Genomic DNA, 15,700 nt, shown 5'->3' with positions numbered 1-15,700 from the left:
AGTTCTAAAAAAATCAATTAAAAATCTAAAGCTACAGTTAGTAAAATCCTAATCTCAAACTAATTCTAAAATTAATTGGAGCAGGCAACTAATCCCCGGCAACGGCGCCAAAAACTTGTTCACTCCCAAGTATAGGGTTGTGATGTAGTAATAAACTCTTTAAGACCGAGGTCGAATCCACAGGGATCTGAAATCAAGCAGAACTAGAACTAGACTAAGATGCGATCTAAATCAAATAAAACTTAGGGAATAATTTGTGGAATAATTATCTAAAACTTAAGTAATTCAAAGGAAGGGAACTAGGGATTCAGAGGATCCACTTGTAGAGATCAGGGAGATCGTATGCCAGGATCCCAAATTATGGAAATTTACTGAACTGCCATTGATATAGGTTTCAAGAGATGAAAGGTGTATGAATTAGAATGGATTCCATCATCTAACCATGCCCAGGAGACAAAGTAAACAACAAGATTAAACTAATTACCAACCATTCAACAATGTATGAAGATCAGGAAGGGTACTGTCATCCTACCATGCCCAGGGGACTATGGTGAACAACAGGGTTTCCTGACGTCATGAGCATCAAAAAGAAGAAAGAAATACTCAAAATCATCGCAGATCCATTGTAATTTTAGTCACAACAAACCCTTAAAAATAACTGAAAGTATTCTTTTTAATTTGAACAAAAATCAATATCAGTCCATCTAAACAATAGGCACCAGCAAAGTTTCTCCCATCAGACCACAAGCTTCACCTCTTAGCCCTAGCTAAGAGGTTCAGCCACACATTGGCATGATGTGGATGAATCTCTTAAACAAATTAAAATGAAAGAAAATAAACATAGCACAGTACCAACTCAGCCACTTTTCTTCTTCCTTTTCTTCCTCACGTTCAAAACCCAAACCCAAGCCACTAAACTTCTGCTCCTCTTTCTCTCTCCCTAGCTCGTCCACTCCTGCCGTCTTTCTCCCTGACCGTACACAGCAGCAGCAATTGCTCCAGCCGTTCCAGCACGCACAGCAGCCACACCCTTGCCAAATTCACTTTTTTTCTTCCCGTCCTCTTGTTTTTTTTTTTCCCCCCCTTTTCTTCCTTCCTTTTCTTCCTTTAATAGCAGCAAGGCCGGTGGAAGGGAGTCCCGGCTGGAGTCGGTGCGTGAGGAGACTCCTTTCACAGCAAGGAATCGGCAAAAGAAGCGCGAGTCAGCTTACGCAGCCAGTGATCAGAGACTTCGTGCGGCCCGCTGTTCACTTTCTGATCAATTCTGCCAGCGTGGAAGTGGATGCATCTTCTCTCTCTATCATTTAGACGGTTCAGATCATCGAGAAGATTGATGATCGTGGCCCACAACTCCCCCGAATCTCCGGATTTCCCGGACGCGCGTAAGGCGTACGCAGAGGCGCTGACGTGTTCGGTGGGCCCCACAGAGGTGTTTTTGAAGAAATCCACCCCGTCCATTGGATTCAGGATGAAATTTCGGTCAAGAATGGTTAGTTTTGAACATCCATTGACGCGGAATCAGAGAAGAAATCTTCCAAACATCAATTTGAACGTTGCAGGGCAGTCCACTTATGGCCTCTGTATCGTGCACGTGTGCTTGCATGGGTCCAAAATTTTAGCATGGGTTTGAAGAAATCATGGCCCTCTACAAGATGGCTGGCTTGGATCATCCGAAAATTTACGCTGTGGGGCCCACTACCATCCGCAAAACGGTCCGTCCGTCTAGCCGCGTGAAACGGCCACCGCCGTATTTGAAGAGGAGATGCGGGTCAGCGCTGCTGACCCGCGTAGAGTGGTTCGGTGCACGGCCAGTGCCGTGTACATGGTGTACACGCACTGGCCCTGTGGGGTCCATCGTGATGTTTGTAAGAAATCTGCTCCATCCATCTGTTTTGACACGCAGTTTAAGGCGTTGAGACCAAAATTGGGGTATATCCAGATATCAGGCGGGGCCCACATAATGATTAAAGGGGCTGATTTGTCCGTTGGGCCACTTCCACAGTGATCCAGGAGCTGAAATTTTACGTGTACGGTTACTTTATGGTCCTCAGGCCATATATGGAGTTTCGAACTGATCGGATGGTGAGAACCTTATGATCTTGCATTCTGGACACTTTTCAGGCCACTTGAGCTTCAATTCCTCGATTTTCTTGGATCCCTGGCGTGCAAATCTATCGATCTTGGTCTCCTAAGGTCCGTCCCATGCTTTAGTGTCATCAGATCGGTAAATCCATGCTTTTTAGTGTCCTTTCCCAGTCCAAGCTCATGAAGACGCCCTGCATCACAAATACAATTAAATTAGGCTATTAAACGGTGTCATGCTTGTAAATCCATACAATAAATGGGTCTGATATGCAATATTTGACCCTCAACATCAACACACCTATAAAACAAAACATTACAAAAAACAAGTGCACATAATAGGTTTTCTTTTTATGGGGTCCTAAACTATGCGTTGTTTAACTAAATTGATGCAAGTATATTTAAAGTCCATTCATATAAACTAGAACAGGTTACATGCATGTTTGATTTTATGTTTGGATACAAAGATTGCAACAATTTGCGAGAAATTGAGATTTTAAATTTTTTTTTTTTTAATTTCCGCAACTTGGCCCATCTCCTCCAAATCTTGAAATCGAATCTCACAAATCCCAGTCCATATTTTTTCATGTGAAACGTAAAAAATTATGGATTTGTAACAATTTGACACTGATTTAACATGATTTATAGAAGGAAAAAAAGAAGGATCAAAGGTCAAAAATGCTCACCAGATCGACCATGTGCGTTTCGTATCGCACAGGTTACATACAAGATATATCATGGGATATATCAGCTGATATCGTCAATTCTTAAAACACTGGTTAAAACCATTGATCCAAATATGGGCGATATTATCAGTATCACTAGGTCAGCGATACCGAAACTGTTGGCAGCTTAAAATTTTCCAAATATCATTAATATTTTCAATAATACTGGCGATATAATGGATATCAGTGATATTTTGGGAAGAATTGCATATAAAAGTTCCCTGGTATTGGCGATAGCATTGATAATATCTCCGATACAAGCAATAATATCCTTAATACCAAGGAAGCATCAATAAATAGGCAAAATTTGATGAAAAATGATTTTTTTTTTTTCCAAAAACCCAAAAATCTCCATTTAGGGAGGAGGGTTGTTGGAATTTTGTTCCTTAGGTGATTTCAATCACTCTTGGCCCCCTTTGAAGTGACATCAACAAAAGTTCAATTTAATAAAAACATGACAGTTGTAAGGGATATCTTCAGTGTTACGTTCCCTTCTTCAACTTTAAGCCCAAACTGAAAGCGAAAAACTACTGAATGTGGTGTACTTAGGAGAAAAATAAAACATTTAGAACTCTAACCTTGGCATCTCGACTTCGACTGGAGTTAAGTCTAAGTTGCTTGGATATTGGACCTGCATCCACAAGAGAGAAGTCAAGACAGTTTACGTGCCTGATCTCATAATTCGTCTGAATCTGCTTTTTGACAGCAGGCCACTCCAAGGAAGACCCATTAGAAAAAATTTAGTGAACCTGATCTGACTTGGCTACTTTTTTCCTGCATTTTCTGTTTGGTTCCTCAATCAGACTTTTAACAGTAGGTTCCAGCATCTCTAGTTCAGTCAGTGCATTCAATAATTTCTGCATGAAAGTATTTTGAAATCAAATGAATGGATGCTACTCACGATTAAGATTTTCAGATAGAGGTATGGGAAAGGCATAGTAAAAAAATACCTTCTTAAAAGAAAGCCGCTCTCTTTTTAAAGACACTAGGTAGTCTCGATGGCATGGTATAGTTTCAGACATTAAACTGTAGCAAGCAGAAATAACTCCATTACTCTAACAGTACTTAGAACCATCAGAAAGAAAGAAAATACAACATCTATAATCAAATGATAGTAGTCATGAGTCCAATTTCCAGATCTAATACCAGAAGTGTATGAGAAGGTCCTGATGCATTAGAAAGTGAATAGTTTCATGATGCACCAGTTCATGCATGTACAGGCTACAGCTCATGGATCACGGCCAGTGATCTAACAGATGCATGAAAGATCTGTGATGCCTAAAAATCTCCTGGAACAGAAGATTCTAAACCTTTCAAATGGAGGCCAATTAATTGACAGTTAATAAGTTACTAGGTCTCAGATGAAATTCAGCAGTTTGGGCTTCCAAAATCACAAAACATTGATGAAAAACCAAAACCGAGTTAATAAAGAAATCAAGTTTGAGGTGGTGCTCCTCCTGGAATTCCCATCTGCAAAATCCAGGGCCAACAAGGGATGTGACAGAGAAAATGTGAAGGGAGGGCGCAGGCCATCATAGTTCAAAATCATGTCTGGATTGATACTCTCCCATAAAAGATTTTTTAGACTAACGAGAAGATACAACAAATATATGTATTGCCAATATGGCACTAAATTGAGGAAAGTTCACATGCATATCATTCAAGGAGTCATTTGACGCATGCACCAATACATTGATTTTAGAACATGCACGAGTTCATTTGGATAGGTGGGAAAAGGTTCATTCTCCAAAGCAAGAAATAGGTTTAGACACTAGGGTTGGAAGTCAGTCTCCAACAGAAACTGTTGCTAGGTATTGGAGTATTTACAGGTAGCCCAGGTTGCATCATCCTGGAAATTTCAGGACTGGCTGGGTATTGCAACTCCACAGTTGCTCAAGTGACTGCTCTAATGCAGCAGGTAAGGATCGCAGCAGCGCATCGAATGTCTCCATAATCATAGAAGGGCATTTGATTCTCGTTATAAACTGGATGAGGAATGGCCCTTCCCGTAGAGGCTCACCAATGAATTAGAGGAAGCCATTGACATCACTGATTCGCTATATGTCCAGTATTTCCAGGTTCTGTAATCCACCAACTCTTAAGCAGGGGCAGAGGCGAAGGAGCCATACGCATCATCCTCTGAATGACTCTAGTGGTTAGCCCTCTTTTATTCTAGGTAGGGGTAGGATTGTTTTCTTCATGTAGCACTGCTGCGTACCTTTTGTTGGCTGTTTTTTTTTTTCCTTCTAATAAAAAGATCTATTCATCCAAACAAAAAAAATCTCTGGCCAAATTTTTTTGAGGGCTTTAAACAGGCACCATGGACTCCCTGAATAAAGGCATTCAGACCACTGTAAAGCAATACTGAGCCTGTCAATTGGGAGATGAAAGCACATGCCTTTATACAACATTACCAGCGTCGGATGTCCCAAGAGAGGATGCCAAAATACATTTTTCCTTCCAAATTGCAATTAACGAAGATTCAGGGCTACAACCCTAATGATGTAGTCGATCAGTTCTCCAAGATCCCCTATTTTGTTCCTTGTAGGAGCGCATCTAACACGTTGCATGTAGCTATATCTTCTTCAAGGAAGTAGGTCATTTACATGGAATCCCAAGCCTATTGTATTGACTCAAAACACAAAAGTCATTACTTTTGGAAGATACTCTGGGCAAAAATGGGAACGAAGCTAAAGTTTTCTAGTGCATTTAATGCTTAAATAGATGGTTGGATGGAAGTGATAATATCCATCCTAGGAACTCCACTGTTTAGTTGGTGATCACATTACTATTTAGGACCTCATATGGTTGGATGGAACTCATGGAAGTGGTAATCTCCAACCTAGGAAATCCATTGTTTAGTTGGTGATCACATTGCCATTTAGGACCTCATATTGCCACAAGCAGAGTTCACCTGTTATAATTTTGTTAGTCACACGTCATGAGACTTTCTAGTGCAATAACTTGAAGATTTGACAAATAGAACCAAATCTGAAATACATTCCAATGAATAGCTCTACCATCTCTAAGATGCCACAACATTGATTTTCAACCCAACCCAATAATTGAAATAAACAGCATTGATGAAGAAAACATGGAACTGCTACAGGCAAAACCGAAGGCATCATCACACCAAAAGCCTTCTAAAGGCATGACACAAATAGAAACTTGAAACTCCAAAAAAAGGACGGAAAAAATAAAAATAAAAATGAGCCTTCTTCCATTCAAAATGTAGAGAGAGAGATCGGAAGAAAGTAAAAAACGAATGGAGAAGGAAAGGAAGGAAGAGAACATAATAGTTAATACGGCGGCCCTAAAAGCTTTATTTATAATCCAAGGCTGTTTCAAGAGATTAACCAAAACACAATCGAAGAGATACACCTAATCAGATGGACTGGTTTTTTACAACAGCACATGCTTTTAGGCCACATTAAATGAAAACTTATAATGCGTGGATTCTTTTTCCAAATTTTTAATTCACACACACACACACACACACACATATATATATTCAAATATGTGTAAATTCCACCATTTCCCCATGTTTCCCTGCATTTGGCGATATCGATATTGTTTTCATATCCTTGACGACCAACAAACTCGTGGCGATACTGATGCTTTGAATGCTGCATCGAGATAATCATAAAATATAGTATTGTAAAGTACCATAAAAAATTAGGCACATCACCCTCTATCTATACTCCTCATGTACACCAAGAGAACTATAACACTCCCCTCAAGTTGGTGCATGGATGTCATACATGCCAATATTGCCAATAATATTCCATAGGTGAAGAGATGGTGATGCCTTGGTGAAAATGCCGACAAGAGGTCTCCCAAATGAACAATCGGAGTATGCAAAATCTTGGCTGCTAGCTTTTCTTGAACGAAATGGCAATCAACTTTGATATGTTTTGTTTGTTCATAAAAAATAAAAATAAAAAATCTAGATTGGAAGCAATATAGATGGTTGCTTGATTGTCGTACAAGAGCATAATGGAGGAGGGCATAGTGAAACCCATATCATGCAGAATCAATTTGACCCAAATTAATTCACATGTTGCTTGAGCCATTGCACAGCATTTAGCCTCGGGAGAAAGCTACAACTGACTGCTTTTTGCTTTTTCATATGAAAAGATTGTCACCTACAAACGTGCAGTAACTGGTTGTGAACCGATGATCAGACATAGAACCAACCTAGTTAGCATCACAGAAACCACTTATATTTAAGTGGCCATGATTGGATGAAATAAACAAGACCTCAACTGAGAGCAACATTTAAATATCAAAGAATTCTATACACACCCACAAGATGATGAGGGCATGGCTTCTGCATGAACTGAGACACAATCCCAATGGCATAAGTGAGGTCAGGATGTGTAACACTGAGACAAATCAGGCAACCAACAAGTCTACAATAAATGCCAAGATTATCACTTACTTTGGATTGCCAGTTGTGAAACTTGTGATTGGCCTCAATAGGAGTAATAATAGGACGAGCACTAACAAGTCAACACTCAAAAAGTAAATCCATCACATGCTTTCATTCGAATAAGAATATTCCTGTTTTTTATCTGGTAACTTCAAGTATTTGAGATGGCTTGAGATCTTTCATTCTAAAGGATGTAGCCAGAATTTTTTTTTACTTGATCAACTTAGCGTGTGTTGGTCCCTGTGTGGATAATATCAACATAGACAATTTATGTGACCATCCGCTTGCTTTACAAATACTGAGTGATCAAATGTACTTCTTTTAAAGCTAATTTGAGATTTTATTTTATTTTCGAAAAGGCAAAGAATTTTATTAAAAGAAGCACCAAAGAGTTTGATAAATTGTATAGTTTCTCAAATCAGGCTCAAGGCAATTGTGTGAGACCATAAAGTGCCTTCCAGAGTTTACAAAACTTTTCCAGTCTCCCCCTAAGCTGAAATCCAGGAAAAAGCACCATGAAGAAACACATTATTGACATCAAGTTGGAAAAGAAGCCAATCATGATGGGCCGCTATTGATAAAATAATATGGACGAGGTTCAATTTTGCTACCAGTGCAAATGTCTCTTCATAGTCTACCCCATACTGCTATGTGAAGTCCTCGGCAATAAGGCAATCCTTATATCAATCAACAGAACCATCAGATATTTGTACTTTAGGGTGAAAACTAATTTGCAGCCAACACCATGTTTCCTGGGTGGAAAGGCAACCAAATCTCATGTCTTTTATTTTTCCAACATAAACATCTCTTCCATCACTGTTGCTTTCCCCCAGGGATCAGCCCAGGCAGACTAGTTGGAATAGAAATACAGGATATGGAGGACAAATAGCATTGATAGGAAGATAAGATCACATCATCCTGAGAATACAAGATGGTAATAAAACAAAATAATAGGAAGCTACGATTGCTTACGATGCATGTCCTAACCAATAGGAGCTTAGTATTGGCTTCTTTGGTTGAGAGGAATCTTTATGTTTTAAGGTTACAAAAAGCTAGACATATGACAGAGCAGAGAAAATAGTTATTTGAATTTTTTTTAAAAAAAATATTTTCTTCAGTTTAAAGCATGTATTGCTTCATTTCGGCATGTGTTGCCTACAGTAGGAGAATAGCAGGAGAATATTGTGATTACTAGATGGTAGTTATTGGACTATTGGTTTTCAAATTAAAAGGGAGAATCTAATTTTGAATACAAACCTTTTATTCTTAACAACAAAACCACAAAAATTCTTGATAGATGCAATCATCATCATCATTATCATCATCATCATCATTTAAGACTTTCCCAACAAAATGATCCCAACTAATTAGGGTTGGCTACAGGAATCTTGTTCCACCATTTCACTCTATTAAGGCCCGTGTCATATTGTCAAAATTCATGGTGAAAGTTATGACTACAAATTCATGCCAGTTGCCAACCTGACGCTATCCTCCTCTATCTAGACTTGGGACCAGCAATGACAGCACAAAACTCCAACAGATTTATGTAATAGTCCATTAAATGGGTTGATTAAAATCATGCAATAAAAAATCTATACCACTCCTAAAAGCCAAGTCAATCCTATTCTCGTCGCCCCTATGTGATTACGAAACTGCCCTTACGTCTTATCACAGAAGTGCCATTGAATAAGTAATTTATTTAATAGGGAGAGAGATTGGGAGGAAAGAGAGTTGGGAGCAACTGGGCGTCCTTGAAACAACACTGTTTTACACACTCTACAATACATCCCAACGTAGCAATAACTGTTGGATTTGGGTTCACACTTAGATCCAAATTGTTTTACAAGATGAGTACCTGTACCACGATGGAGGATAGCTTTGCAATTCTCTAATAGGAATACTTTCGGACTTTGATTATTTAACATTTTTGCCTTGAATATGGACCGTCTTCTTGATAGTTGCTTTGAGAGAATTGATTCGGATGTCTAGGATTTTCCAATGATGAAGATGTTTCAGTCAAGGTATTCAATAATGGTAATCGTGGTTGTAACAGACATCCTTATGGCTGTCATAATACGGATTGTAACAGTCAAAAAATTTCTAAAGGAAGCACTGTACCAGTCCTGTATCATCCCCATATCGGCCCATTACGCCTGTTACAGGCCATTTTTTTCAAATCGGGCATTACGGCCCCATATCATGTGGCAGGGACTACCGTTACCGCTACGTAATGGCTGTGACACCCATAACATAACCATTTTTGTATACATTGGTTTCAGTAAATCACCTTTTATCATTGTATTTCATCAATCAATGGTTTGGATCATTCGATATGACCCAGATCCAATAGCTATAGTCTCGATTGATCCTGTAGCTGCATGCAAGGATGTATTCTAGCATGCCCCAAGGTGGGTTGATGTAGAAACAACTGACTCTTTAGTAAAAAAGAGGATAATGATACGGTGGAGGAGAAAGAACTCTAATGTGCTATAGCAATCCTTCTACAGACACGTGGCAAGAAGATGTATCGAACGGGTTCACCACACACAAGGTCCTAGCATAGATGTTTTGTCCTTAAAATCACTTTTATTAAACAATCCTTTCCATCTAATCAGTGGTAATTGAAGTGACAGTGGGAAACAAAAACAATTAACAATCAAATATGCAGTGGGATGAATATAGAAAACAGTAATAGATAGGATTTTTTTTCATTAGTTTTACTTTTCAAAAGTAATCTATCCAAAAGCTCTGGTGGACCCGATATATCACCGTCACGTGGCCTGTGGAGAGATTTCTCTATTATATTACTGTTCTTCCTGCTCCACTCAATCATCTACCAAAGAGAGATAATCTCTCTTGTAATTTACCTGCGAGTTGTAAGCCTCTACAAAAGAAGAATACTGTGTGGGGCGCAAAGTGATGCATGCATGAATTCCAATCCGTCCATCATTAACGCCCCTTTATTTTATCTTTTGATCCCAGAAGAAGGACAATCCAAAAAATCAAGTGGGCCACTCCACATTATTTTATAGGCCATACTATGTACAATCATGCCTAAATCCTATAAAATAATGTGGTTTGGCCCACCTGAGTTTTGGAATGGACTGATTCTCTGGGTTCCTATTAATAGTAGTGGGGCACATATTATGACATGGACTACGTGGCATACAGGTGGGCCCCACAAACAGCTTTATAAAGTAGTATGATTATTCAACAAATTTTCTAGTGGACAGCCTCCATATTTATTTCAAGTACCTTTTGAATCGAGTGTTATAAGCCCAATTTACTTGCAATTAAAAAATTATAACAATAGGAACAAAAACTAGTACTAATGACCTTCTGTTTTCCATTTTGTTACCTATATGTAAGGGTTTTGAGCTTAGGAATGTGTTGTAAGAGGGAGAAAAAAAAATGCATTGTAAGAGGATCTAGATAGATTCCCTCTTTTGTTAGTATATTATATGATTTTTTATTTTTTATACTATGTTTTTACTTCTTTTTCAGAAATAGAGATATAAAGCAAATTGTCCACACACAACATTCGCCCCTAGCTTGCATGTCAACTGGGACGGGTGACCTCATGAGTGGAATAGGGAACCTACAGAGAAAGGCCTGACTGATGAATAGCTTGGATAGTGCACATGCTCCCACACGCAAGCACATGCACACATGTGCCTCTGTAGACCACACCAAAGGAAACATTGGTGATTGTATGCAAAGCACATGTACCAGCACAGCACGATAGGCCTGAGATCAAATCCATCCATGAGAATGGCACTGTTGTATTGAACCAAGAAGTCTCAACCGCAACAGCTTTGTGAGAAACTATCTGGCAAGGTAAACAGCTAACAAGCTCCACGCCTCTCAACTACACAAGACCATGTCATATGGATAATGGCTATCTTTCGGCTACATTGACTATCTGATGTTGACTACACGATTACTCTCTTGATAAGTCCAAGATGCCCTCCAGCCACATGAGACGCCTGACGCTTAAAGCCCAACTGCTAAATCCTTGCCACTGTAAGGCTAAAGAGATTCTCTATGGCTACAAATGCAAAGCCTCTGAAACAAGCATCACCTAAGCTACAAATATAAACACTCTAATACGAGCATCATAGCGCTGTCCTCATGCATTGCATCATTTGCAATGATGATTAGAAAACTTGTTTTTTCCCTTTGAAATTTCAATCAAGGGTTTTGCCCAAGTCGCGTAATTAAGGGCTTGTACCAGATCACAACCTGAAATGTATTCTGTTCCTAGATCAATAGAACCCCTTGAATGGGATATTTGGGTGCACATCTCATTTACAGTGGAGTTAATAATATCAAATGTAATTGAAGTTAGAAAATTTTCATAAACATCTTCATTTCAACCTCAGAAGAAGACTAGTGACTAATGTTATAATAAATATATGCATGCTTTACATATTACACAAATAATGTGTTGTTTTTTACATTGTAAAATAGCCCTGAAGAAACAAATATGAATATAATTACTTAGTAGCATGTTATTTATTATACTGCATTCACGATACATGTTATTATAATTATAGATGTCTTAATTCTGGATGACTTGTGGTGACTCCCATAATCCCATAATGTTTGGTTAAAATATGTAACAAAAACCTTTAAAATTAAAAATTAACGATCAATCAATGAGTTTCCAACTCCCAAATGCTTTAACACCAAATTTAGAAGTCAAAGAATAAGAAACTTAGTTTTCAGCAGGTTAGGCCAATAGACAGCATTCTTACTAAGGAATGGCCAACACAGCATTAATGTAATTACAAAAAAAGAAAACAAGAAAAAAAGAAGATACGATTGATTCTTGGGCTTCGCATATTTCAATTTTCTGATATTTTCTGCATTTGGGTAAATATATCACACTGATATGATTCAATACACCAAGTACTGTTTCATGTATTGTATTGTTTTCCCACCCAGCCAATACACTCTCCCTACCAATATTTGGAACCATAATAAGTGCACATAGGGCCGTAATCAAGAACCGTGCTTTGATTATTGGACTGACTGAAAATTTCTTCGAGGTTTCATATCACTCATGAGATTCTATGCTTTACAATTTCTGGTCTATGCCAAAAGGCTGTTTTTTTTTTTTTTTTTAATGAATGGTGGAATTTCATAAACAAAAGCGGCAAGAACAACAACCAATTATACAACAGCAATCGCCAGGTGACCCGAGACTCTAATTGTAGGGGCAAGCAAAAATATTCCACCTACAACAAGCTAAGCTGCCATGGCAGCTAGACAAATGCAGACTACCTGATGGGGACATCACGTGCACATGCATGCCCCCCCTACGCATGTACGCGAAGAGGAAGGCCCCACCATCGATCTGGATCGATGATGACATCCATGGAGGGCCTCTTAGTTAGAGGGTTGTCCTATGGTTCCTTGGACTGGACTAAATCATCATGTAGATCCCACCATTGGATCTCATGATCGTGGCCCACTACCCTGGATAATCTAGGACTTTGAATTTTGGTTATTATCGTTATTAGGAATATCATGAATGGTTTTGATTGCGTCAATTAGTTGTTATTTTTGTTACTTTGTTTCTAAGTAATAGTGTGCGTACATGGCGCGGCTTCTGGGATTTAGGGTTTTCTTATAAATAGGTAACCCCATGTAGGTTTTTTCTCATTGAAGATTATGAATAAAATTTTGCGTTTTCCTACTTCTCTAATTCTCTGAGTTGAGGAATCTAATTGGGTGTGAAACCCTCCCTTCTTCGAAGGGCTAACTACTGTGGTGCCCAGCCACTACCCTCCATCTGAGATTCAAAACCTGTCTTTAAAACCCCCTCCTTAGCCAGCATATCTGCCTAATTGTTTGCAGAGGCGTGGACATTTAAGAACACTTTCACATTTTGCGCAGATGCCTTTTACCTCCTTCAGAATATTTGCCGACCACCAAAGGGGTCCTCCCAGAGGACATACAACCGATCACATTAGTCTCCTTCCACCACTATCATGCTAAAATTTTGGTTCTCCAAAATTATAATGCCATGCAGCAGGGTTGTTGTTTCGTGGAAGCCAAATCTCCAAAGACTGTTCGACCAATGTACTGAAATTTCGTCTCACTAAGGTTTTTTTCTCATGGAAGATTATGAATAAAATTCTGCGTTTTCCTACTTCTCTAATTCTCTGAGTTGAGGAATCTAATTGGGTGCAAAACCCTCCCTTCTTTGAAAGGCTAACTACCGTGGCGCCCAGCCACACCCATCCCAAATCGCCCCCACCTCCTACCCTCAATATTCAACGTCTCCCACAGCCATGCAATCTTCAAATCCACCCCCTTTTGCAGCCAATCCTTCCTCTATAGCAGATTTGCAGAATCAGGGTTGAAACTTCGACAGAGCACTGTGCATAGACCGGACACCTGATGGGCCTAAAATTTGGTGTGGGTGGCCCATCCTTGGCCGACTACACCCTCAGTGGCCAATCCCCGATTTGTCTGCCCCACACACATGTGGGCAGAAACCCACGCACATGTAACTGGGCCAGATTGTTGTCCACACGTGTGGACTATTTCAGGTTTCTCTCCTCTAATCCTTTCCTCTCTCGCCTTAAATCCTTAACCCTAATCCTAGATAATCTTAAATTCCAAGTTCTATTCCACTTTTGCAAACCCTAGGCTTTCCCAAATTGAAACATGGTGAATCCCTTGGATTGGGGAATAATCCATTGCAAGAGTGGATGAATCTACTCTCCTTTGAGCATTGTTTGGTCTATAATTTTTAATTGATCCAGCCCTAACATGTATAGGCTTGGACCCTCGTAAATTCCCTTGTTAAATGCCTGATTTTATGTGGGATGTGGAATTTTTGTGATGGTTTCTTAATTAGTATGATCTAAAGCCTGAAATTTTATATATCATATTTAACTTTCATGTCCTGCATCACTACCCTCCATCTGAGATTAAAAACCTGTCTTTAAAACCCCCTCCTTAGCCAGCATGTCTGCCTAATTGTTTGCAAAGGCATGGACATTTAAGAACACTTTCACGTTTTGCGCAGATGCCTTTCACCTCCTTCAGAATATCTGTCGGTCACCAAAGGGGTCGTCCTAGAGGACATACAACTGATCACATTAGTCTCCTTTCACCACTATCATGCTAAAATTTTGGTTCTCCAGAATTATAATGCCATGCAGCAGGATTGTTGCTTCGTGGAAGCCAAATTTCCGAAGATTGTCCGACCAATGTACTGAAATTTCGTCTCACCTTTGTTGTTCCTTACTATCCCCCCTGCACCCATTGGGCCAGTGTTTCCCATCGAGCATCTGTACCAATCAGGAGAAGTAGGATTCTAGGGTCTGCCTGTCCTAGGACCAGGAAGCCAGCAGCAAAGGACACTTTCCCATTTGACAAGAGCAGAACCTTGGGATGACAACCAGGATTTAGCTTTGATTGCCCCATCTAATTGTCAAATTCAAAATCTAACCAAAAACTACCTCTAATTATTTAGATCCTAGGAAAATCCTATCATTTATTTCAAACCACAAGCACCCAATTCCTAGTACTTCATACTAAAAGGCTGTTGAGAATTTCTCGTAGCCCATTACTGGCTTGATTACCAATCATATGGCATCAGAGATTGAGCCTTAATATAAGTTAGGCAGGAGGAGGAATAACCTGAGGTAATGTTACTTGGAACATGGTACTAACCTCAATAATATGGGGTAAATTGAAAAAGAGAAATGGCATAATCTTTGAAGACAAAGGAGAATAAGTTGAAACATTAAAACAAAATATACTTTTTATGAAGTCAGCCATGCCTAACCCCGAATTTAGAGGGATCTCTTTCTCTGATCATCTAAGGGATTGGAATAATATAATTCAGGATGCAATTTAATTCAGTGTCTAATTTTGGCCACTTGTTATCGACAATTGTTGTCAAAGGGAATTTTTTATTTTTCTTGTGAGGGTTGATTTCTCATCATCCTTTGTTGTTCTCAGTGGTCTATCTTTTTCATTTTTCGTTTTCATGGGTAATAAAATTTGTATTGACGTTTAGAATTAAAAAATAAAATAAAAAAATCTAGAGGATTTTGATCTCCCAATTAGTATATATACATCCAATTTCCATTAAGCATTTAAGCTCAATTTCCTTTAAACTTACTACATCAAAAATGGTGAATCACCTCTTCATTCATTGCATGGTTGCAAATGTTATTTGGGATGCTTTTACCTTGCTTTTATTTGGAATCTTCTGGGTTTTCTAAATAACTTGGTGATGTGTTCAAAAGTTGCTATTAGGGCCATTTAAGGAAAGGAAGAATTTTGTGGCAAATACTTCCATTTCCTTTACGTTAGGATATATGGAAAGAAAGGAACAACTACATCAGTAATGATGCAAGTGACTTTCTGTTGAAAATTGTAGAAAGGATAGAAAGTAATCTCATCCAATAGTCTCCCACCAAAAGAAATTCTGGAG

General features: G+C 39.0%; 1 protein-coding gene across 5 annotated transcripts in view; it reads right to left on the bottom strand.

Annotated features, from left to right (window-relative positions):
- Positions 1–15,700, bottom strand: part of LOC131227869 (probable aquaporin PIP2-2) — a 35,646-nt gene that overhangs the window by 11,518 nt on the left and 8,428 nt on the right. For 3 of the 5 annotated variants that reach the window (XM_058223694.1, XM_058223695.1, XM_058223697.1), the window contains 3 exons: positions 3,758–3,833; positions 3,557–3,664; positions 3,386–3,438 (listed from right to left, as the gene is read on the bottom strand). The exons of 1 other annotated variant lie outside the window; for it this stretch is intronic. In XM_058223694.1, the coding sequence (XP_058079677.1) occupies positions 3,386–3,438; positions 3,557–3,664; positions 3,758–3,833 (237 nt within the window). Of the gene's footprint in view, positions 1–3,385; positions 3,439–3,556; positions 3,665–3,757; positions 3,834–6,794; positions 6,896–15,700 lie in introns of those variants that run through there. One more of the 5 variants, XM_058223696.1, reaches the window with a different exon arrangement.

Source organism: Magnolia sinica, chromosome 15 (assembly GCF_029962835.1).
Source record: "Magnolia sinica isolate HGM2019 chromosome 15, MsV1, whole genome shotgun sequence".
NCBI classification, from domain to species: domain Eukaryota; kingdom Viridiplantae; phylum Streptophyta; class Magnoliopsida; order Magnoliales; family Magnoliaceae; genus Magnolia; species Magnolia sinica.
This window is presented reverse-complemented; position numbering and strand designations above follow the sequence as displayed.